The sequence below is a fragment of the Maylandia zebra genome, linkage group LG7, assembly GCF_041146795.1.
Source record: "Maylandia zebra isolate NMK-2024a linkage group LG7, Mzebra_GT3a, whole genome shotgun sequence".
NCBI lineage: Eukaryota > Metazoa > Chordata > Actinopteri > Cichliformes > Cichlidae > Maylandia > Maylandia zebra.
The window spans coordinates 7,267,514-7,292,475 of record NC_135173.1 but is presented as its reverse complement, the minus strand read 5'-3'; the positions used below and the strand labels follow the sequence as shown (position 1 = coordinate 7,292,475).

The 24,962-nt window shown below is 40.8% G+C and overlaps 1 protein-coding gene across 2 annotated transcripts; it reads left to right on the top strand.

Annotated features, from left to right (window-relative positions):
* Nucleotides 1-1,294: 1,294 nt before the first annotated feature.
* Nucleotides 1,295-24,366, top strand: man2a2 (mannosidase, alpha, class 2A, member 2). 2 transcript variants are annotated; one of them, XM_014409680.4, is made up of 24 exons: nt 1,295-1,425; nt 2,593-3,573; nt 3,960-4,217; nt 4,322-4,466; nt 6,754-6,925; nt 7,139-7,266; nt 7,613-7,786; nt 8,236-8,422; nt 11,677-11,854; nt 12,184-12,386; nt 12,867-13,049; nt 13,195-13,309; nt 13,408-13,478; nt 13,603-13,768; nt 16,599-16,835; nt 17,066-17,188; nt 18,653-18,767; nt 19,012-19,145; nt 19,225-19,366; nt 19,694-19,827; nt 20,057-20,134; nt 20,589-20,783; nt 20,893-21,006; nt 21,427-24,366. In XM_014409680.4, exons 2-24 carry the CDS (start codon nt 3,442-3,444, stop codon nt 21,577-21,579), a joined length of 3,537 nt encoding a protein of 1,178 aa, XP_014265166.2. In that variant the 5' UTR covers nt 1,295-1,425; nt 2,593-3,441; the 3' UTR covers nt 21,580-24,366. The 2 variants fall into 2 exon arrangements, with proteins under 2 accessions (XP_014265166.2, XP_024659119.1); XM_024803351.2 differs by lacking the exon at nt 20,057-20,134.
* The last annotated feature ends 596 nt before the right edge of the window (nt 24,367-24,962 follow it).

The window sequence follows — 24,962 nt, the reverse complement described above, 5'->3', positions numbered from 1 at the left end:
AAAACAGACTTCGATAAGCCACCAAAAAACAACAGTGTAGCTCATCATCAATGCACCATTATGTTTTCCACACAGGGCTTTGCTACTGTTGTTTACCTGCACTGTGGTTCTCAGCAGCTGTCACTGTGGCCTAAGACTCTTTGTCTGTTGGCATAGGACTTTGGCAGGGGTTACAACAGTCCCACTGCAGTAGCTTTATAAAAATTTCATAGAGATAAAACTTTCCAGCTACCTCAGAAAGAACTCTCTATTGCATTTTCTTTAAATGCCTGTGTTTCTTATAAACAAGCACAGCACTGGAAACAAAACAGGGGAATGCTAGTTATCTTTAATGCACTATCTATGTGGGATGATTTGCTTTTAGTCAACTGTTAATTATTAGTGTCTGATTTCTATGCTTAAAAGGTTCTACTGCCATAGTCCACTGAGACATAGTAGGTGAGAAATGGACAGCTACTGTCCTCCATTTTTCAGTCTCTCACATACATTAGTAGAAAAGGTCTTTCAAAAGGTATTAATAATTTTCAGAATTGAATTTGTTTAGAGCAAAGACGAAACGCTTGTACATTCTTGCTTTTTATAGGAACAGTAAAAAAAATCATTGAATCTAGTTTGCTGTGATGTTTAAAATGTAATAACAAGCAAGAGTAATTAAAAAAAACTTTAGTATTATCATAACCAGTTTATTCCTGTGCCATTGGCGCAGCACATAACAGACTTATTAGCCCTTCTACTGTTCACATTCTGTGCCTTCAGTGTAGGTTCAGGTCAATTTTGAAATGGGCCATGGATTCCCTTATAACATATATCTTGTTTCTTTTAAGGCTTTATCTTTCAAGGCACCCTATGTATAACCTCAGTTACTTATGTCCACCATATATGATCACTACTATACTGTTTTACTATAACACTGTTTGGAGATTCCCCCATGATTCTTCAAAAACCTGCAGGTGCCTGTCTGTGCAGGAAGCTATAGGCAAATGGTGGAAACACCACTGTACATTTAAAATCCAGTTTCAGTATAGTTTCAGTTTCAAGATTCCCTAAAATCGCACCTGTCTTTGATTTCGACCCTGGATCTAATTTCAGTAGATACGGCTAAATAGATAACGGATCAAAGCCTACAAAAATTGTACCTGTACAACAGTATAAAATGTAAAAATATTTTAATTTATGTGGACAAGGATAAGCGGAAGAGTATGGATGAATGGATTTTTTAAAATAGAAAAAGCTACTTTCTAAATGTTTATTTTACCCAAGATGCTGGTCAGTCAGCAGCACACACCCCCTTTCCTCCCATCAGCCTTTGCAGCAGCTGCTCAGCGGCGCTAGCTGCTAAGCTAGTTTAGGTAATCTGTCAGCCTGCAGCTAAATCCACGTACACTGCTGGGCTTTACACTCTTCCGGAATACTTTCCTTTCATGGGTAACGTCAGATTTTATCATTATGAGACAAGGTGCCAAGGTCATACGCAAACGGTAGTCGAGGTTTCGGGCAAAAGTGAGCGGTTAGCAGAGAAATATCAGCCACGTATTGTCTTAATGTTATCAGTCAATACTTGCTATCGCCTGTAATCACCGACATAAATGTTCAGCGGAACAAAACGACAGATGTAACAGCTGTTTATCCTAATTTATCAGTAGCTTCCTTTGCAGTCCTCATACTAACCCTTTTCCGACACTTGAATCGAGTTCACAGAGCTTCTAGTAGACGTAACCTGATGGTACATTTGACAGCTAGCGCTAGCTTTTTTTATTCGTAATTTTTAACGTTAGGCAGTAAGTATGGTAATTAAAGTTTGACAGTCTCCGTTAGAGTGGCTAAAATATTAATTATTTTTTGAAGAATCTGCTGTCGTCTGTCTGAGCTTGTGGGAAATAATTTCCGTATACAAATATTTCACTGCGCTTAAGTTTAAAGCAACCAAGTGTCTTTTGGCTAGCTGCCCGGGGATAGCAAAAGTCTTTCAAGTTAAACCTTATCACACGCGTCAACCCTCAGTCAGTATAACGAAACGTGCAATTTAGGGAGGATTTGATTTTACATGTACATACACGCATAGACTGTGATGGCTTCTCTAGAAGCTAACTCTTTATATGTCGTCATGTGAACAGCCTTAGGATCAGCTCTGCATTTCCACGTTGTCACATGAATGAGGGACTGTAGTATGCTCCGTCGGGCATCCCAATAAATAAACCCTTTCATGTGGGATGTACTCTGGCCCAGATAGTCTAAGGAAGAATCTTCTTTCTTGTTTTTCCAGTCAGTCTTAGCAAATAAAAGTGCAAGGTCATTATCCAAAGTCCTTGCGCTAATTCTAAAATAGTCCCAGCGTACAAAGGGACCGGATTATGATCGTGGATTTGCACAGAGGAAAGCAACACCCGTTACCGCTGTAAGGAAACCTGGGGCTTTCTATTTGGATGGATTTTCTCCCCCTTTGTTAGCTTTACTTGTCAGATCCAGAAAGAAATATCTTCTAACAGAGACCTCTTTACTAGTGCTTCTTTTGCTCAGTGACACCCTGTCTCTTAAAAAGTTTGGCTAAATGTCTATTTTGCAAGTTTTATTAATCTAAAATTTCCCTAACAGCTGAAGAAGACCCTCTAATGTGATTTCAACTTGGCACTTGTGATCAAGGACAGACTCGCTGTCCATGTTGCCACACTGGATATGCAGTGACTCTGCTGCTGAGAGAGGAATGACATTTGTCTCATTGTAATTCCTGGAGCTGCTTTGGGAACAGTTTGGGCTTGATTAAAAAAAGCTAACAAAAAACCTAGAAAAAAACAAAGTTGCTGTTCAGAGCCAAGTTGGTCTTTTCTTCCACAGCCTGCTCTTTTACACTTTCACTGCCTAGTGTGCAAACTGTTACGGCCCTTGGGGCCAACTGAGAAAAAGGGGACTCTAGCTGTAGTGGATTAGACTCTGCCGTGGAAAAGGGACTGGACCAAGAGAGCAGGCCCACAGCAACACGCATCATGCTGTGGGTACACTAGGTTCCCTGTCTGAACCGCTTCTGTGTGGCCCTTTTTTTTTCTTTTCCTGCAATCTCATTGATTTGGATGGTTGAGCACAAGGGCCACTTTGAAGGAGACCACCGGTGGCTGTGGTTTGGCCAGAGCTGTCAGACTTCTTGCCAGCTATTACTGATTTAGTACCCTTGTCCACTGCTACTGCTGCTGTAACCTCTTCACTGTGGTCTCCAACATGGTGAGTGGAGGCTGGAAGCATCACAGGAGTGGAACTGAACCATTAATACTGGTCTAGTTGGTTATTTTCCAACCTTTTTTTTTCTTCCTCTTTATCTTTTCTATTGTAAATGATTGCATTCCAATTTTCTGGACCTTTTCCTCTGTACTGAAAAAACCCCTAAACTTCAGTCAAGGTCATTTTTAAAAAAAAATTGAAAGCCTGGAAAGAATATCGCTTCAGAGGAGGATGAAGCTGAGGAAACAGGTGACGGTGTGTGGAGGGGCCATATTCTGTGTGGCTGTGTTCTCACTTTATCTGATGTTGGATCGAGTCCAACATGACCCTGCACGGCGACAGAGCGGCGGGAACTTTCCACGGGTAAGAGTAATGACCCTTTCTGCAGCTTTTATTATAGCACATTTGTCCTGATTTTATTTTACTGTTTTTTTTCCAGTGATATACTACAAGCCTTAAGTCATGATAAGAAACATTCCTGCCTCTAAGGCCCGACTGCTAATTAGTCTAAATATGTTTCACCCTGTTTTTTTTTTTAAATTTACATATAAATGGACACCTCCAATCATGCATTTGTTATAATATAGTTATTTACTGGTTGATATATTTTAAATGTCCTACACTCCTTTGTTGACGTTTCTAAATCATCTGCTTTTTACTCTTAAAGCTATAACTTGACTACACTAATAGAGCAGAAGAATGCTAGTTTGATCTCTTGTGTTAATCCATATTTTTGTGTCTGTTTTTAGAGCCAAATTTCAGTCCTGCAGAACAGGATTGAGCAGCTGGAGCAGCTCCTGGAGGAAAACCATCAAATCATCAGCCACATAAAGGATTCTGTAATGGAGCTCACAGACACAGGAGCTGTCTCTCCCAGTGGCCACCTGCCATTCAGAAGTGCCAACGGTTCCTGGGTCCTACCCTTCGATGGTCGTCCCACTTTCCTTGCTGTTAAGCCGCAGGATTGTCAGTTTGCTGTAGGCAACAGAGATCAACCAGACGTCCAGGTTGGCCAGGACTTTTGTGTTGTTGTAGCTACTGTAAAAAAACAAAAAAAACTTTAAGAATATTTTTGGGGTCTTAACAGGGAGCGCTAATTGTTTTATTTTAGATGCTGGATGTGTACTCCCTCCTCAAATTTGACAACCCTGATGGTGGTGTATGGAAGCAGGGCTTTGACATCACTTATGAACCTAATGAGTGGGATAACGAACCACTGCAAGTATTTGTGGTCCCTCATTCGCACAATGATCCAGGTGAGTTACGTAAACTTTACTGAACATAACCGAGCGCTTCTGCATCAGATTGTTTTTTGTGAGACAGTCTAAAAGACGTCTGAGCAGTTTGTTTCAATAGTTTGGTACTTTAGGACTTAACTGAGTGGGAGGCTAGTTTGTAGGGATGCAAAATTCATTCAATATTGGATTCATTTGTTCTCATTATTATTAGCATAATGCTGACATGATTGACGGCTTAGCAACAAACAATGGAATTAGGAAGATATTGCCAATGGAAAACTGGAACAATTCATAGATGGGATTGGCTGAGATTATATTTTAGACTGACATTTCCATTAAGTTTGTTTACCCGCCTGTGCCACATGCTTGATAACTTGACAGTTATTGATATGTTGACAGGCCAGAAAGACCTGGAAATTTTGTCCATCAGCAGTGGGAATAGGTTTCATTCTGAATTGCATTATTTAAAACTTTGCTGAAAAGTTATAAACATGTGTTGTATCCAGCTAGACTGGTGATTTAGTTACAGAAATAATCTCAGCTCTTATTGAAGAGACATGAAAGCAGATCTTATCTGAATTCTCTTAAAGCAGAAAACTGATATTAAGAGTTTAAAATGGGGTTTGCGAAGGTTTTGATGACTGAATGCCAATTTAGAGAGTGAGTAAAAGGCACATATCAAACACTTGAAGCTGTTTAAGCTTCACAAATGAACTTTGAACAGTTTTGTAAGAGTCAGATTGGGATTTTTTTCTACAATTATCCTTTTTCACATGGAACACACAGCAAGGAGTAGACTTCAAACACATTTGCACAACGGGGAATATTGTGCTTCACTTGGTGAGGGAGCTTCCTGTAGCGAGAATGCAGGAGGCAGCGCATGATTTTCTTGGAAGTTGTCATTTTGTGCTAGGTTAAAGCTTTTTTAAAATTATTATGGAGGTGTTCTTTTTGAAACCAGGAATATATAAAAAGAAGGTTTAGTCTGCTGTGATGACTAGGATGGAAAAGTTGAGTTTGAAGGGAGTCACGGTATGAAATGAGCTGTGGATCAATTAAATTAAAAGTAGTGGAGAAAGTAGGAAGGAAGGCAGTGCACTCTTTCGCTGCGCTCAAGGTGAACCAGCGGATAGGGTCCTGCACTTTGGAGAATCCAGAGTTTAAAGTAACAATGTGAAAGAAACGGTGTTCGTTTGCTTTCCACAACACTAAATGTGTTTATTTGTCAACACTTTGTCTATTGCTTATTTATGGAAATTAGTGTATACTGAATAGAATAGTACCTAATTTGCAAAATGACATTTCAGAAAAATTGTAATACAACAAAATAACTGCCCTAATGTCAGTAGATAAATGGAGAATTTTCATAGTGATATCTGCTATTTGAAATACTAGTTCCTAGTAAAAATGTATGAAATTTTACAATGCGTAGCTTTAAAGGTCATTGTTTTGGTCATACTCCACTCACACACTCCACATATGCCAGACTTTACAGTTTTATTCCTCTCCATATTTTAAAGGTTCATATGTCATCCAGGGTCTATGTTAGCGAGCATTTCCTCTCTAAAATGATATGTTCGTGTCGAAAAGTGACAGTACTTTTTCCCCAATACTTTCTGATTTATGAGCTTCATTTCAGATCACCTCTTTAAAAGGCTTTTAAGTTGTAATATGTGATCAAAATTATTACACAGATGTGTATTGAATCAGTACTGAAGTATTGAAGCTGACTGTTTCCAATATTTACATTTCTCTTCTGTATGCAAATTGGCACGTAGCTTGATAGGTAATGTCTCATTCGCATAGTTAGACATAGAAATTTCAGAAAACCTTTCATGCAAAAAAACGATTGTCTTAATGTAAGCAGTCAACTAGGGAAGTTTCTGTTCACCTCTAATGCATTTCTTCTGATTCTGCATATTTCCCACATGATGTGGAACTTTAGTCGCTATAAAATGTATTAGATTACAACATGCAAAAGAGATATCCTAGAGGAGCTTTGTGGGCTGCAGTATACTATTGCACATTTAAAATGCAAAGAGAGTGCTTTTTAGTCACTTTTCTTAGAAACCACTTTACTAAAAAGGTTGTAGAGGCGAACAGCTCTAGTTGAATAAAACATAAGTTTTATTTTTGATCCGTGACAATCCAGCACTGAGTCTCTTTGCGTGCGCTTTCTTCACGGCTTTGTATTAGCTCTGTTTGGATAAGCATTGGTAGGAGTGAATTATTTCACAGTGTAATTTGTATGAATGTTTGCCAGTGGCTGTGCAGATTGCCCAGATTTGTCCTCTTGTGTTGTTAGGTTGGGTCAAGACTTTTGACAAGTATTTCACAGACCAGACGCAACATATTTTAAACAACATGGTGGTGAAGCTGGCTGAGGATCCTCGCAGGAAGTTCATCTGGTCTGAGATTTCATTCTTCTCCAAGTGGTGGGAGACTGCAGATGTACACAAACAGGAGGCAATGCGCAAGTTAGTCATAGCTTTGTGAAGCACACAGCTTTGTTTTTGAGTAAAAATAAAAGGCAGAGAATTCAGTGAGATTTCTTTGATGTAGACTGGCCCTAAGTACAATATGTTAGACTGTGAAATCTTAAAAATAGCTCATTATCTCCTTAATGTGACTCTCCTTCTTTAGGGCTGGATTATCCTCACCTTGCTGTCTTAATCCTTTCTTTTTAACAGACTGATCCTCGGAGGACAGCTAGAGATTGTGACAGGAGGCTGGGTGATGACGGATGAAGCCAATGCCCATTACTTTGCCATGATAGACCAGCTCATTGAAGGGCATCAGTGGCTGGAGAGTAATCTAGGTAAACAATCCTTCAAGACATTTTATTATTATTCAGCAGATATCATTTATATTCAGAGTAATGTTTATGTAAAGTTCAAAAAGTTTCATACTGTCTCTGAAATTTAAGGGCTTTTGCCTTCATTCTAGTAAAAATGTAAAACTCTATAACTCCTCACACTGCTTAGTATTAAAATCCTAGCTCATCATCCTACATGCAGCAGATGTAGCCTCTAACTCAGTGGGTGCTCAGATGCTTTGTGCTACTTTCACTGCATCCCACTGAGAAGAGTGATTTCCCATAAGATGTATTCCTCTTTTATCCAAGCATAAACCTGAAATACTTTGCTTCCTGCTTGCTGTCATAGGTATAACTCCTTGCAGCGGGTGGGCTGTAGACCCGTTTGGTCACAGTGCTACTATGCCCTATCTACTGAAGAGGGCCAACCTGACCAGCATGCTCATCCAGAGGATCCACTACTCCATTAAAAAACATTTTGCCTCCACCCGAAATCTGGAGTTTATGTGGAGGCAGGCATGGGGTGAGTGGACCATAACAGCTGATGTCATCTGATTCATGTGCTTGTCTTTGTTAAGCTCATTGCCGAATGAGTCATGGCACTCGTTATGGCATTTGAAAGAGGAATTTTTGGAAGGACAACCAGTGGAAAATGGCCTCAGAAGAGCTGCCGTCATTATTTTTTCTGATTAAACTGGATGTCTGCCAAAGATTATTGTTCATTAGATTTTAATTTGAAAAATTTGATATGCCAGATAATATCAATATGTTACTGTCACTATTTAGGGAGATTTGCTCTGTAATTAAATATTGTCCAGTGTTTAACCAGTGCTAGGTTTTGAAAATTAAACTGATAGCAGTTCTAGAAGCACTGATATGTGTGTGATCATCTTTGCGCAGAGCAAAATGTGTTCTTTCTGTCAGTATTTCTCATGCTAGTGCTTTGTTGTCCTTACTTTGCCACCCTAACAGACATGGGGTCAAACACAGACATCTTTTGCCACATGATGCCCTTTTATAGCTATGATGTACCTCACACCTGTGGACCTGATCCAAAGATCTGCTGCCAGTTTGACTTCAAGAGGCTACCAGGCGGAAGGATAAATTGTCCCTGGAAAGTGCCACCAAAAACTATTGTGGAAGCCAACGTAGCAGAGAGGTAAGTCTTCACTTTGTGGATGCTCACCGTGGAGCAAAAGATTTCATGCTTAATTTTTTTCTGGGTTAGATCTGTAGATCAGACAAGTGATGTACTAGCAGAATAATCAATAATGAACATGCTGTTATTTAATGGCTCAGTATACAAATGGACAGAGATTTGCAGAATATATGAGTGAGTCATGACCATATATGGGCTGTAACACGTTACTGTAATCCGGTTACTTTTTCAAGTAATGAGTAAAGGGATTACTGTTGCAAAAAAGTAATTGGATTACTTTTACTTTCCCATAAGCATGCTGCATTACTGCATTACTAAACTGTGATTTTTTTTTTTTTTTTTTTTTTTTGGTCGTCTGTGAGAGTGTCTCACGACTATGACGTTCGAGCATGCGACGTCCGTGGCAGAAACAGTACTGACATTACTTTAAGTTTGATAAATGTTAAAACAAATTTCTTCAAGTCAAACACTGTTGCATATCATTTAAATTTTGCTTGATGCAATGTGCATGAAGTTAAAAGATTAAAACTGATAAAACAATTTTCGAAAAGAGACTTTTTGATTTGATTTAATTTTATATGATGGATTATGTCGAATAAAATAGAACTGGGCTGAAAGGTCCATTGCTTTATTACATATTTAGTAGGGGTGCAACGATATTCGTATCGATATTGAACCGTTCGATACAGTGCTTTCGGTTCGGTACGCATATGTATCGAACAATACAACATTTGTAATTTATTTTATCAATTTTCCTTCTGACGATGCTGTCTGTGTTGAGCGCTCAGTGAATCTGTGTTCGACTACTCCGCCTAGGCTGCACTGTCGAGCGCAGATCCACTGAGCGCTCAACACAGACAGCATAGTCAGAAGGAAGAGCGCAGGGCAAGCTAGCGAGACAGAAGTTAAGCTCTCCTTGCAACATGGCAAATTGAACCTCATTCAGATCTGGCGTTTGGAATTATTTTGGTTTTCATGTGACGTATGACCCTGAAGGTAAGCGAGTCATGGACTAAAGTAAAACAGTATGTTGAATGTGCCATGCAATGCTCAATTACATTGGTGTGAACTAGTGTGTTAGCGCAGTTAGCTCGTTAACGTGTTGGCCGTCTAGCCCCATGCACGGAGTGATCGTTAACGGAGATTTGCCGTGTTGTGGCGTTAAGGTCATTTCAACGAGATTAACCTGAAAGCACTAGCGGGAACACAACGAATATGACTGCACATTTACGCCGACATCATCCTAGTGCAAAGACAAGTGGAAGCAGACAAAAAAAAGCAAGCATGCTACTAACTTTAGCCAAGTCATTTAGACAGCTGTTAGCACATGATTCTCCTTATGCTGCTGAGAATATAGCCCAGAAGAAGCGGATAGTATAGCTTTTATTTTGGAAAGAGACATTTCTCTGTAATAAACTCTCTTTTCCAAAGATGAGTGATTCCTCAATCAGATACAGGGCTTGCAATATCGCTAGCCCGATGTCCCGGAGCTAGCGATTTTTTCAGTCGGGCTACCAAAATCTATCTCTTCCCTGCCCGTCGGGCTATTGTAGGAAAAATATATGTCAATGCTTTTGCATTCTTTCGGAAATGTAGCTGGGTAATTATGTCATTGGCATCGGTGAGCCACTGTCAATATGTGACATATTGAAGTCGCGTTTGAATTTGCGCTTGTTTTTTTGCTTTCACTTTGCAATCGTGCGAACTGTGTATAGAGAGCGACAGCACTGATCTGTGAGTGATGATAATTTGTGCACCAATTCCTCTGACATTGTCTTATTAATCGTTAGCTTACTATGCAAACATGACAAGTGAAATCTCCCGCAGCAAGCTTAAACATGTGAGAGGTTGATCGTGTAGAGAATCGCTGTTGTTGCAACTCTATTTTCTTTAATGGTCCCTTTAAAAATAAACTCAGCTTGAAGTTGTTCCAGTAACAATAGTCAGAGAGGTTGGATGAACAGAGGGAACCAGACATGGGGCCAGATTTACTAAGCTGTACAAAAAGCTCAGAGTACAGTGAAAAGTTTTAAATAAACTTTAAAAACGAGTAATTTCAGTAATGAGCAAAACAGTCCATGTGATGCGGCACGGAACAAAAAACAGGCTAAAGTCCAGTTTAAAAAAATGTTTAAAATGTAAAACCTGTAGATTAACATGTTAAAACAGATTTAATTCATTTTAGTTATTGTGGTTTAGTAAAGATAGAAATGGATAAATATTCATTTGTAGCACATTTGTAAACGATTGAAACTGGGTTTACAACTCATTCAATCACAATCCACACAGCATCATCACAACAGGTTAAAGATAGATATCCAATGGGGCAGATTTCACTGGCTGACTGGCCCTGGTCACAGCTGGGATCCTCAATCTGCGTCTTTGGCTGGCGTTTATCGTGCTGCGTCACATATGTTTCTCTCAGGGAACAGCTGGACAGTTCAGACCAAGGAATGACAGTGGAATGAGAGTTCATATGTTATGACACATTAGAGCAAAATCTTAGGTCAGAAATTGGTTGGACCAGGTGTGGCCTTGGAAGTGCTGATAGCTGTTTGCTGGATAAATCCTGATAGGTCAGAAAACAGTCATCCAAAGATTAATAAAAAAAAAAAACAACAACCCCAAAACATTTTTTGTAACACACACTGTATTAACTATATAAATCTAAAAACTGACCACCCGAATGTATAGAGGAACATACCATTATTGACTGCCTGAACCCGACTAACTAGGCATAAATGAAATGACTGCAGCTTTGCCATCTCAGTTAAAAGAAGCACTTATTCATTTATTGATTAAAGTTAAAGGAGAGAACGTGACAGACAGACAGCTCTTACATTAACTACTAGTGCAATTAGAAATAATCATCCTGCCTGAGTTATTTAAATAAGTTCCTCTTCAAATTTTTCAGCCTGACAGGAACAAAAAATCAATATGCAATAAGGCAAGGAGTAAAAATGATTGTCCATGCTGTGTCTGTTGCTCCTTTGGCTCTCAACCTTTAGCAAATCTGGGACATGGAGTACTGATGCTCTTGCAGTAACATTAAGCAGCCTTTCAAGGACCTAAAGATTTTTTTCAGAGAGGTGTTTCTGTGGAGAATACCTCCAGGGGTAATTTGATCATCGTTCCACTTTCCTCTTTCCAAGGTCATAGTGATTTCCTAGAAAAGTGTCTTATGCAAAGCATAGAAGCTTGGATGCCAAGAAATATGTCCTAAGTGTCCCCTCTTCCTTTTTTTCCTCAATCAGGGCACAGCTGCTCCTGGATCAGTACCGTAAAAAATCGAAACTCTACCGCAGTAAGGTGCTCCTTGTTCCTCTGGGGGATGACTTCCGCTATGATAAAGCCCTTGAGTGGGATCAGCAGTATATCAACTACCAGAAGCTGTTTGACTACATGAATTCTCACCCTGAGATGCATGTACAAGTGAGAAATTTATTTGTCAACTGTCACAAATCTTATAGCGAAATATTTTTTCCCTTCCCTCCTGTATTTCATCTTCTTCTTCCATCTCAGTGTGTAGTGTACCAAGTAGTTCAGCATTCAACCTTTCTCATGGTAATGAATCATGCAGTGGTATTTTAACTTGCTGACAGAACAAAGAATCTGTCACGACTTGATGTCTGGTGCAGAAGATGTCATGTAAGATGAAAGGCACATGCCTAATGTTGAAAGGCTTTTTATTTCTTGTGTTCAGATGTGTTTGAAAGCGCCCATTTTTTTTTTTTTAAATTACATGTCAATCGGCTCCTCAGGCACAATTTGGGACTCTCACAGACTACTTCAACGCCGTATACAAAACAAACGGCGTGGCCCAGGGATCCAGGCCGGCAGGCTACCCGGTGCTCAGTGGAGATTTCTTTGCCTACGCAGACCGTGAAGACCACTACTGGACTGGTTATTTTACCTCCCGACCCTTTTACAAGAGTATGGACCGCGTCATAGAGTCCCATCTCAGGTAAGGCAGATTTAATCACTAATATTGCTGACTTCAGATTTGGGGATGTGTTGGTTATCCTCTACTGGTTATTTGGACAAATTTTGGAAAGGACTATTTTGCACTGCAAAAAAATTAAGGTGTGGACTCCAGTGTAAAGGGACCTACCTGTGTCTTTAACTTCTGCTATACAAATTAACCTGCAGAACAAAATGCAGCATCAAATGTTTTTGACCAAGTTCTGTATCGAGAATGTCAGTTGACACTTGCTCACAGTCAAAAAAAATAAAAAAATATTGGTCCTTTTGCTCTCTAACCAATCACTGTGCCTATTCACTAAACCATCAAAAACTTAAAGTCCAACTGGAAATTTTTGTGATGAATCAGTAGAGATCTTATAGTTTGGCCACTGCTGTAGTCAGATAATGTGAACGCACCTTTAGCTGACTAAAGGTACTTTAAAGGTGTCCCTCGTGATAACTATATGTCACTGTCCTTCAGGGGGGCAGAGATCCTCTACAGCCTGGCAGTTGCAAATGCTAGGCATGCGGGCATGGCAGGGCGTTACCCGGTTTCGGATTATTCCCTGCTAGTGGATGCCAGGCGCTCCGTTGGCCTCTTCCAGCATCACGACGCCATAACTGGCACAGCAAAAGAAAATGTTGTCATCGACTACGGCACCAAGTAAGAAACGAAGGGAGTTAGGACGATTACCATCTCGCTTTTAATCTTAAGTCTCTTGTGACTGGCCTGTTCGATACAAATGTGTTGCAAATAAGAAGGTGTCTCCTTGAAGTGCAGTACTTTCATTCTTTCTCATCCTACCTAGATTACTGCGGTCACTTATTGGTCTGAAGAGAGTGATCATTAATGCTGCTCATTTCCTGGTGATGAAGAACAAAGAGTTTTATCGCTTTTACCAGACGGAGCCTTTTCTGGAGACGGTAAATGCAAACTTCACGTACAAAAAACAAACGGACCTGTATATTTGTGTGTTCTTGAATATTCACTGTGCTTTCTGTGTTATATTTTCCTTCTATAGGATGACAGGCGTGCTACTCAAGACTCTATGCCTCAGCGCACTTTAATCGAGCTGGACCCTGCAGGACCAAGGTATTATCTGCATCATCTTGCATCTTTCATCCCCCCCGCCTTCTCTTTCACCTACTCCTACACCATCCTGTGCTCATAATTGCTTTTTCCTTTTTTTCCCCTTTTTTTCCCCCCTCCCCATCAGGTACCTGGTTATGTTCAACCCAGTTGAGCGAGAGAGGCTATGCGCGGTGACCGTGTTGGTTAACACAGTCAGGGTTCGGGTGCTTACTGAGGATGGACAGACGCTTCCCGTACAGCTGAGTGCTCAGTGGAGCTCTGCGAGTCAGATGAGTGCAGAGGTGTTTGAGGTAAGGCACTGACTTCATTTGGATGCTGGTTTCTGCATAGCGATATCAGAATCAGAATCGTGTTTATTGGCCAAGTATATGTGCAGACGCATACAGGGAATTTGGTTCCGGTGGATGGTGGCTCTCAAGCACAGCAATGTAAATCTCACACACACACACACACACACACACACACACACACACACACACACACACACACACACACACACACACGTGTCTATATATACACATTACACATACATACACAAAGCTGTGTAAACCAACTATAAATAACGAATCTAACTTATATACATAAAATACAGAAATGAATGAGGTGGAATGAATACTACAAAATGTACATGAGGTGCAGCTGCAGTCTGGCAGTGGGAGCAGTGTGACAGGTCAACTGTTAAGAAGGGAGATGGCAAGGGGAAAGAAACTGTTCCTGTGTCGGGTGGTCCTGGTCTGCAGGCTTCTGTACCGTCTGCCGTATATTGGCATATCAGTAGCACAGTAGTACACAGAGACTCTCTAGAACCACAGAACAGACTCACAACACAATACGAAGTCATTATGCTCAACTGAAAAGAGAATAGCTATAAAGACATTGAAAAGCTGCCAAGTTAGATCGGATTACTATCTGATAACATACAGGAGGTGGACATTTGTGCATTTAAAGTGGGAATATTTTGCTTTTATGTGAGTATAAGTCTTATACAATAGATTTTACAGTGTTAGACAAGTTTAATTCTCTGTGTGTGTTTACTGTAACTTGGCCAGCGGATGAAACTCCACGAGATAATAACTGCATACATGAGTAAAAACAAAAGGCAAATTTTAAATGCCACGTTTTTGCACATGCCGTCGTCTTTGTGACAAAATGCTGAGTCATAGAGTTGGGGCAGCTGTAGCTCATTTGGTAGACTCGTGAGGTTGGTGGTTTGTGCAGCTTTGCTCACTGTGTTTGTGTCTTGAAGAAGAAATTAAGTTGCTTTAGAGTAGAGCTGGGCGATATGAGATTTTTTCATATCACGATATGTTTTTTTCCATTTCAGGCGATAACGATATCTATCACGATATAAGCCAAATAACTATATTTGTAAGATTTAAATGTGCCGTTGCTCACAAGTAAAATGTGAAATTATCAGCAGCTTGTTTTTAAATATTTATTTCCCATAATAAGTTCAACAGGGTAGATGTACTTAAGGAACATGAGACTTTTTCAGATAAATAAAGGCAAATATTGCAAACTACACAAAAGGCAGCCGCTAAAGCGTTTAAGTTTCAAAATAGAACAAATGAAACAGACTAAATTGTCAATTCCACTTAGAAATAAAGTATTAATTCTAAAAATAAATCTTAGTTTGTTTTACAGAAGAACAGACAAAACTGACTAACTTTTGTCAGTATCAAATAAACTGAGAACTAAAAGGAAATTCTCAATCTCTCCTTGTTGTATAGCTGAGCTTTTCAAACAGTTTTAACAGTTACTTTAGTCTGACAAAAGCCGAATGACGAATTAGCGCTTCCAGTCAGAGACTGAGGCTACGTCCACACGTACACGGGTATTTTTGAAAACGGAGATTTTCCGTTCTCGTTTTAAAAAATAATCCCGTCCACACATAAAGGCAGAAATGAAGGAAAACGCTGCTATGAACATGCCAAAGCAGCAGGTGGCGCTAGATTCCTAACCGTGCAGAAATGTTGGCCAATCAGAAGTCTAGAAGCCTCGGTGGGAAAAAGTAAACAAAGCTGGGGCATAGAAGCAGAACAGAGTCGTATGTGTGGAGGGACAGTAACTTTGTGTATATGTAAGCATTTAAACACTGCAGAGAGTAGAATTAACAGTATTGTAGAAATTCATTTCACCGAAACAATAACGTGGCGCACAGTGTGACGCATGCACCAGTTTATTGTATTTCCAGACTTGCTTTCGGCACAATTTACAGTGCACGCTACTCTGTTTTTTGTCAGACTTGAAATAGCCGAAATACCTTCACACTACGGAACTTCTATGGCTCTTCCGTTCGACAATCTCTCCGGCATTGGAACCATCATCTGTTTTCTCTTCGGTCACGCTCGGTTGATTTTTCTAGTCGGCACACTCATTTCCTCCATTACGTGCTGGCTCCATTACCCGCTGGCTGCTTCCCAAACAAACACACGTGCGGCTTGGCACTTGTGCTGTACGTAACAAGTCACGCGACGTGACGCTGCGGCTATGATTGGTTCGGCTCTGCGCTACTGAATTTGGATTGGCTGACCTTTTTTTTTTTTTTTTTTTTTTTAAGACGACAAGAGCGGCGAGGTCTATCGCGATAGCTTAATTTCTCTATCGAGTAAAAGTTATATCGCGATACATATCGTTATCGTTCTATCGCCCAGCTCTACTTTAGAGAAAAGCCAAGAGGATGTACTGTATGTAAAGTATATGATGTGTGTTTTAAAAGCACTTAGTCTTCTAAATAAAAGTTTTACTTCTTTTTCTCTATTTACCTGCAAGTTGTTACTAGGACAGATGTTCTTTTTCAGCTATTGAAAATTACATAAAAAATAAACTGCCTCAATCTATTAAATCTTAAGGTAATTGAATTTTAAATGGGTTTTTTTTCCCAAAAAATGCTTTCCACCAACAGAGGCTAATGAATTTTCATTTTAAGCACAGTCTCTCATAAGATTTTAATTATAGCACTGTTGCTGATATGTAAATGCTTTTAAGTTTTAATGAATGCCTTGTGGTCAACGTTTGCATTCCTGTGTAACACGAAGAACGAAGCCAGCATTTTAAAACACAAGCTGTTTGTGTTTTATTTTTGTTCAAAATTAAAACCTTTCTCAATCCCTGATCCAGGCGACATTCATGGTTCGTCTCCCGCCTCTCGCTCTGGCTGTTTTCCATCTGTATGACTCTCCGGACTCACCCATGACACTACGTTCGGACACTCTACTCAGGCTATCTGGTCGGGGTGTTGCCGCCCGAGCTGTGGACCCGCTTCCTGTCCGCTCTCAGCAAGCCGACTCTCAGACCTTCTACATCAGCAGTCAGTCTCTAACGCTAGGCTTCTCTGGAACCACCGGCCTGCTGGAGGTTTGTATTTCCTCTCCTCTTACTTCTGTTTGACTTTGTATCTGTTAAAGTTTCACTGATCTGTTTCATCTTTGATCTGGTGGAGGAAAAGGCCGTGAGTTTGATTTGTAAACAAATCCTTCCCGTTTGATCAAAGTGAACATGCTATGTCTTGTTGTTGCGGAGAGAAGCTTTAATCTCTTCTCTAATTGTTTTTTCCCTTTCTGCTCACTCTCTGTTTTCATCTGCAGAGTATCAAACGCAAGGATGATCCTCAGGAAGTGAAGGTTCAGATGCAGTTCATGGTGTACGGCACTCGTCCTTCTAAAGACAAGAGTGGCGCTTACCTCTTTCTGCCAGATGGAAAAGCAAAGGTATTTACTTGACTCTGTCACACGTTTACTTGTCTCTCTAAAGCCTTTGATCGAGACTCCCCTGTGTATACTGTCACAGTGTCGTCCCAGGGAGCTCGGGGCAGGAATTCAGGCAGACTGGGTACTGCTTCATTTTTGCTTGATTTAAAGACAGTAAGAGCTTAGTTGCTGTACTGTATCTGCAACCCCAATTCCAAAACAGAATACAACGATTTGCAAATCTCATAAACCTATAATTTATTCACAATAGTACATAATATATATATATTTTAGATGTTTAAAGTGAGACATTTTGCTCTTTCGTAAGAGATATTGGCCTATTTTAAATTAAATAGGCCAACTACAGGATTCAAAACAGTTGGGCCATGTTTACTGTTGTGTAGCCTCCCCTGTATAAATGTCTGGGAACCAGAGATGACCAGTTTCTGCACATTTGGGAGATAAATGTTGTCCCACTCTAGCTTCTCAACAGTTCTGGGTCTTCTTTATGTTATTTTTTTTATTTCATGATGGACCAAAACTTTTCAGCTGGTGAAAGGCTTGGATTTTCAGGTGTGGAGATATGGACATGGCTTTTATTTTCATTGCACAAAATGACAATGATGAGTGCAAACTGCCTCTAGGGCAAAAACAACTGCATAATTCTAACACAACTCCATGTCTTTGCAAACATCTGCAGAGACAACATGCTAACACAAAGCTAGACAAGAGCACAGAGTGATGTTTAAGTTGAGTGAATGCTGACCCCAGCCCACCCCAGCAGAGTGTTAGGGTTAGAGGTTAGGGCAGTCAGGTGGTTGCCTCCGTTCCTGTATGCTCATGTTTCTGCAGCACAAACACTGTGGCAATCACTTTGAAGCCTCTTTGTGTTGGTTTTTGACTTTACTTTGTGTTGTCAGCTTTGACTTCGTATGTAAAAACTAAAAGAAAAATCTTAAGTGTGTCCTCATCAGGATTAGGGACTGGTGTGTGTGTGCGTGCAACTGTGGTCTGTAGATTTATGCTGTTAACTGGCAACCGTGACAATGCATCCAAGGTAATATTATGGAATAACGAGAAAGTAATTTAACAAGTAGTGTAACAAATACCTTCTCTGTCAAGGAATCAAGTAAAGAATGTGATACATTGTTTGAGCAACAACCCAACACTGTGCATGATAAAACTTGAACCTGTATTTGTGGATGGCACAGTGTTCAGAGAGAGCGATTTCTGGAAGTGTTTCTGAGCTCATACTGAGTGACTGAATCGTGCCTGTTTTTAATGCACTGCTGCCTGAGAGCCTGAAGATCACACAAATCCAGTATTGGTTGTTGGCTTTGTCGCTTGCGCACAGAGATTTCTCTATATTCTCTGAGTCTTTTGATGATATTATTTACTATAGATGAGGAAAAGTTCAAAATCTGCAGTATTACATTGAGGAACATTTTGAAATCGCACTGTTTCGCCTTCCTTTTACTCTTTCAGCCTTACCACCAGAAAGAGCCTCCTGTGGTGCGAGTTGTTGAGGGGCCTCTTTTCTCTGAGGTGGTGGCACACTACCAGCACTTTCAACAAACCATCCGCATCTACAATGTGCCAGGTAGTAACTACTCAAAACTGCTTGGTGGATTGAGCTCAAATTGGCTTTGCCCAGGCTTTTTATGTTTAAAGACACCAGATGGTAGAATACAACAACAGCCAATATGTTTAACAAAATGACAATTTAGAATTTAATGAGATTTTTTTTTTTTTTGGAGTCTGTTGACTTTCTTTTTTTTAAGCGTGAGGAAGTCTCGTTTTTAGTGAACATTTCCATCTTCCTCTGACTTGTTTCGCATTTTCAGGGGTGGATGGTTTATCAATAGACATCACCACCATGGTGGACATTAGAGATCAGACCAATAAGGAGCTGGCCATGCGACTGGTCACTGACATCCAGAGTGGAGAGGTCTTCTACACAGACCTCAATGGCTTCCAGGTCAGTAGCATCATGAGTAAAGGAGAAATAACAACTTGTATTCAGATTTATTTGAAATGTTGCGTCTGTTTTCTATTAGATGCAGCCTCGCCAACACTACCTGAAGCTGCCCTTGCAAGCCAACTTCTATCCCATGCCCAGCCAGGCGTACATCCAGGATGGCAACTACCGCCTCACGCTGCACACGGCTCAGGCTCTGGGTGTCAGCAGCCTGGAGAGTGGTTTGTATCCTGTTACATTTTATTCAATAATGTGCCATTTTTCTTCATTTAATCTTTTAATGGAAGTTATCTTTGAAACGTGTGGTATTTTTCTTTGTTTACTGTGCATTAGGACTCAAGCACTTAGCTCTCCCTCTTCTCCCTTAAGAGGTTCTCAGAGAGTGAAACCGTTTAAATCCGCACGTTTGTGTGCTGAGCTAATCCTTTTATCATCATTAGTAATGTTTCTAAATGACAGATAGCTCAAAGTGTTTGCATCTATTGACTCAAGTCTGAAAGTTCAATACCTGAGCTCAAGCTGTTGTCTCTGGTCCGCTCTCCCTTCAGGCCAGCTCGAAGTGATTATGGACCGACGACTGATGCAGGATGATAATCGTGGGCTGGGTCAGGGCTTGAAAGACAACAAGAAGACGGCCAATCGTTTCCGGCTGCTGCTGGAGAGGAGATCAGCCAGTAACAAGGTCTGTAAGATGACAGCAGCGGTGGTCTTTCCAGCACACCATAGCTGGCTCAAGGAATTGAAAGACTGTGCAAGGTTGTCGGGTGCAGTGTGTGATTTGTTAACACCTTTCCTCATATTGTTTTCCAGTACTCATTACCAGCCCATCTGTCTTTTTGCTATCCTCTCCACTCTCTAATTTTGTTTCCCTTCTCTTCTTCTTTTCCCCCCCCTCACTCCACTACCTTCAGCACGATGGCTTCTTTGCCAAACTCTCGTCCTTGTTACGTTCTTTTCTCTCTCCATTACTGAGTGACCGAGTTCAAGAGGTAAAGCTGTATCTTTAGTTATGGCTCATAGCTCCAGTTTTTTCCCCTTCCTTCCACCTCACAGTTGTAGCCAAACCAGTTCATCTTTATGACAGCCCGACTGAAAGAAACAAATGATATCATTTATCAAGTAAATGAATGCACATTGGCAGAGAATGGAAGGCATCGGTTGCAGTTTTATCATCGGGCTCTCCATCTAACCTGTCGATCATACGGGGGCGAAGTGTTGCCAGAGACGATGCATGTGATTTAAATGTTCACATCATAAAGTTGTGATTAGCACCGTGTCTGTCTGGACTAGAATTAGAAATACGCCTCCTGCTCGGACAGAGTAATTAGAGCCCGTCCCTCATGTAGTGGCACTAGAGCATCTCTAGAGGTGACTCAAGATGCTGTAATAGTTCTGCAGTCATTTATCACAACTGTTTTAAAATCTGACTTTGCCCTCCTGCAGATGACTGACAGTGCAACAACCAGCTTCCCATCTGTACTCAGTCACATGACCAATGCCATGCTGAACCACGAGGTGTTGGCCTTACCCATTCTGCCCAAAAGACGTGGCATCCCTCCTCTACAAACCTTTGCTCCCCTCAAGTCCATCCTCCCCTGCGACCTCCACCTGGTGAACCTCCGCAGCATCCAGAGCCAGGTATAAAGACACATTTAAAAAACAAACAAACACGATTTTCACAAAGTGGAAACTTTATTTTAGACATTTCATACTTTGATTCGTTTTTCGTGTGTTTGCATATGAGCAGCAGGACCCCCTGTCTCCCTCTCCATACACCGCTTTGATTCTTCACCGTCTCGCGCTGGACTGCAACTTCGAAGCTCAGAACCTCGGATTCAACTGCACCACCACTCAGGGACAGGTCAGGGTTGAAACTCACACGCAGGATAAAACTACTCTACATTTTCGCATGATAAGAGGTTTATTTTGTAGCATATTTAAGTTCAGCTGCATTGTTATTTCTGTCATATGTAACTTTTTTTTATCCTGCCTAATGACATTTAAAAAGAAGTAATTTTGACTCGACTGCCAAAGCATCTGTTGATTAAAGTAGTCCTTGCGACAGAATCCACGCTGATTGTGAGTACACTGACAATGATCAAATAATTTTTTTATTGGCAGCACTTTTTACTGCTGATAATTACGTAGTCAATTTTGTTGATGAGCCTCCTGTAGATGTGGATTTTTCAGTTCATCTTGTGCTGTGTTGCTTTTGCTTAAAAGAAGTCTCTTGTTGTCTGTATTTTTCTCTGAAGCTCTCCTCCTTTTTCTCCCTGTCCAGCTGAGCGTGTCGGCTCTGTTCAAGAACCTGGACCTACAGCTGCTTCAGCCCATGTCACTAACTCTGATGCACTCCGGCACGCCTCTGGCCAACAACACCACCATCACCCTCGATCCCATGGAGATCTCTGCCTTCAAGCTCAAGCTGCGATAAGAACGGTGCCGATCAAAAGAAACCCTCTAAGACTCCTCGGACCAACAACCACCTCCCACGCCGAGCATGGGCTGGCAACGGAGGGGTCTGGGACTCTGTTTTTTTTGTTTTTGTTTGTTTTAAAGTAGAACCACAAACGCTACAAGAGAGATAGGGTCCACTGTAACAGGACTGACTGCACAGCAGGGGGCAGGCGATAGCCGTTACTGCAGATGGCTCAAAGAGCAGCTGAACCCGGGTGAACTTTTAGCTGTTCCAAAATGACAAAGACGGCCAGAATCACTCATCAGATTCAGCCGGGTGTCTGTTCAGTGTCGGTGGTCGAAAAATTAAGGGTTCTCCTTTGCAAGGAGTTTCTTTTTCTATCTCTGCTTCATCCTGCACTGAACTACTGAATGTAAATATTCAAAATGACAACAAAAAAAAGAGCCCGGGACGCGTGTCACATCAGAGTGCAATTTGCAAAGCTTTATTTAGAAAATGGGTTCTTAATTTTGTTTTTTCCCCACAAATGCAGCGAAGATGAAACAGATCAGTGTTTTGATTTTGAACCGTTATAAGGTTGACTGACTTTTTTTTTTTTTCCCCCTCCTTTTTGACAGTCTCAGTTGCAGCAAAGAGAATGTGAGGTCTTTTTTTTTTTTTCCTCTCATATCTCAACTCACCAGGAGACAGAAGCTACGAATCCTTACGCTGCCCGATTCCCACTTTGGTCACTATGTGATAACCGTGCGATCATTAATCATACTGGGTGACTGTTTACCTGTCCACTGTTTCTCCTTGTAGATAGGAAACTTTCTTTTTCCTCTTCCTGAGCTTCCTCTTCGCGGATGAAAAATGTGTGGAAAGACTGAATTTCAAGCTCCCGTTGGTCGTTCCTGTGCTCGTACTTCACTGTTGAGAGTTTGGGCTGTACCATACTGTATGCAGTAGAAGATTAGACAAAGACTATACCTCATATATACCATGCAGCAGATATATTGGTACCTGTGTGTCTGTGGAGTATGTTTATGTGAATATATGAAGGTTTGTTTGTTTTTGTTTTGTTTTTTTAAAATGGGAGCATTTTCGAGGTGTACACGTTCAGGGACCATCCATAATACTGTTGATTATCATTAGTTAATGTGGGTGTCTGTCGAGCAGTGCCTCATTTCACTGAAGGAAAATAATTCACATTGACGGGAAATATCAGAAATTACGTGGTCAGTTCATCCGAATTATAAAAGCAAATACTATTTTTTTTATACTTCTAGTGGTGTGGAAACTCTTGAAGGATGTTCTTTTGATTTGCACCTTATATCAAGAAAAAAAACACCACTCCAAACGATCAATCAACTGAGGCTTTGGAGGTATATTAATATGTGGCCATGCAGGTTGTTTTGAGAAATCTGTTCAGGGCTTCTATTACGTTACTTTCATTATGGCAAGGCTGTAAAACTATCATCACCATTTCCAGAGCCCAAGGTGACTCAGTTTTATTGCACTTTTTGTTTTGTGCATTGCTCTGTCCAGATTCCCAGAAATATTACGTTCATTAAGACTTCAAACTGTAGCAGATAGTGCTTTAAAAAGCTAAGTAGAAAAGAATGTTTCTCAATTTTATTTTATTTAATTTCATCTAATCATGGATGGCACAGTGACTATTACGCTCCAAAGTGTCGCTCAGATTTCTGCCACACCACCCCATTACAGCTATTTTAATTTGATTTTTGATTTTTTTTTTTCCCCCCCATTGACTGCTGCTTTAAAATTGCTGCTGCAATCTTGTCGCAGAAACAAAAGAGCACGGCTGATTTAGAGTGTGAATGTGAGACCTTCTCAGCTGCGAAAAGCTAAAACTAAATTGTGGATCGAGGCTCGGGAACGCCTCCGAAAACAAAGGGGGGAAAACATTTGCTTTGTTTTGTTATGATTGCTCGGTTTGGTTTCATTATTTCCTAAAAACTTGTCAGTATACTGAGCAGAAAACAGGAAGCCATAAACATGTAGCATATGTTTTATTAAAATGGGTCTGGGAGCAGAATTTCATTGACATTTAAGAGAGATCTCCGAAGCTCGACTCTTAATACAAACACTGCCTGCATAGCCACGTACTACTGAAGTCCAGTTATGCCTTTGGTCTAATTTGGGTGAACTGATCCACCTCCAATCCCCAAAACATCAAGTCTGTTTCTTCAGATGAGCTGCACTTCTTTGTATTTGATCTCCACAGTGTTTCTTACCCCAAGGCTGTCTCCAGCCTTTCCTACCCTCATTTGCTCTTTCACAGCATCCATAGATGATGTCATCAGTGTCCAAAGCTTAGGACAGACATCTCGTAGCCCCCCACCTGTGTCTTAGCCTCACCATGTCGCGTCGCTTTACCCCGTCTCTATATTCACTTTTCTTTCCTTTTTTTCCTCCATGGGAGGTCTGCTGCTTTTTGCTGCTCCCGCCACAATTCAATACTTTCTGCTCTGGCTCTCACAGTGAGCGCCGCAGAACCCTTCTCTCCCCTCCAGCTGTGGTTAACATTTCTGTCAGCAGATTTCACTTCATCTCGCATCGCACTTTCTCCCCGGTGTCTTATAACCTTGTCATAAACTTCTCCCCTGCTGTTTCGATGTGCGTCTGACTTTCTGTGTAAACGTCTTTTTCTTTTTTCTCTCCTTCTTGTAGCACTGTTTTTGTTTGTTCAGAGGTAATATATGAAAGTCTCTTCTACTTGCATTTGTTATTCACGGGGGATTAACACTGCAGAAGAACAAAAAGAGATGGGACGCGAATAAAGATGAAAACACAAAGTTAGCCTTTTGTAAAGGCCTCTCTTTATCTTCTAATACTTCCACCCCCCTCCCCAACTGTTTAATTCATTAATTAATATCTGGATAATTAACATGCTGTTCCTAAATAGATTAAGTGATGATCAGCAGGGGGCAACATTGAGTCGGTGTAAATGTCTGTGGATGCTGTCAGTCAGAGAAGTGCAGCGGCATATCAACCCTCTTAGACTGTCCAATGCTTCACTTGTCAGCAGTCGGTCTCCCGCTCGGCATATCTGTCAAGGCGAGCATTAAAGTTTACACTTCAACTCACATGTAGTTAAAAGCAGCGGGAAGTTTTCCCATGTTTACCACTTTGAGGTGAAGGTATGGTTGACAGCAGCGAGCAGGAGTCGAACATAAAATGCTTCTTTGCTGCTGCTGCTACATAAAAATGGATCAGGGATCTGGAAAAATGGTGCCTCTCCTCGCATTTTGGAAGGGGGGGGGGGGGGGATATGACGGGTGACTTTATGATGTTCAGCAACAGCACAGATAACATGACCTGCTGGAATAATGAGGCCCTGAGTCCAGAGCATTATATTGTGAAATCAACTAATGAGGAGCTGATTCGTGAGTCCC

Bases quoted from the DNA above. Each gene is read 5' to 3' on its own strand.
- man2a2 (XM_014409680.4), top strand. From the start codon at position 3,442: ATGAAGCTGAGGAAACAGGTGACGGTGTGTGGAGGGGCCATATTCTGT. The intron at 3,574-3,959 runs GTAAGAGTAATG...GTCTGTTTTTAG, and splicing joins GCGGCGGGAACTTTCCACGG to AGCCAAATTTCAGTCCTGCA. The intron at 7,267-7,612 runs GTAAACAATCCT...TTGCTGTCATAG, and splicing joins GTGGCTGGAGAGTAATCTAG to GTATAACTCCTTGCAGCGGG.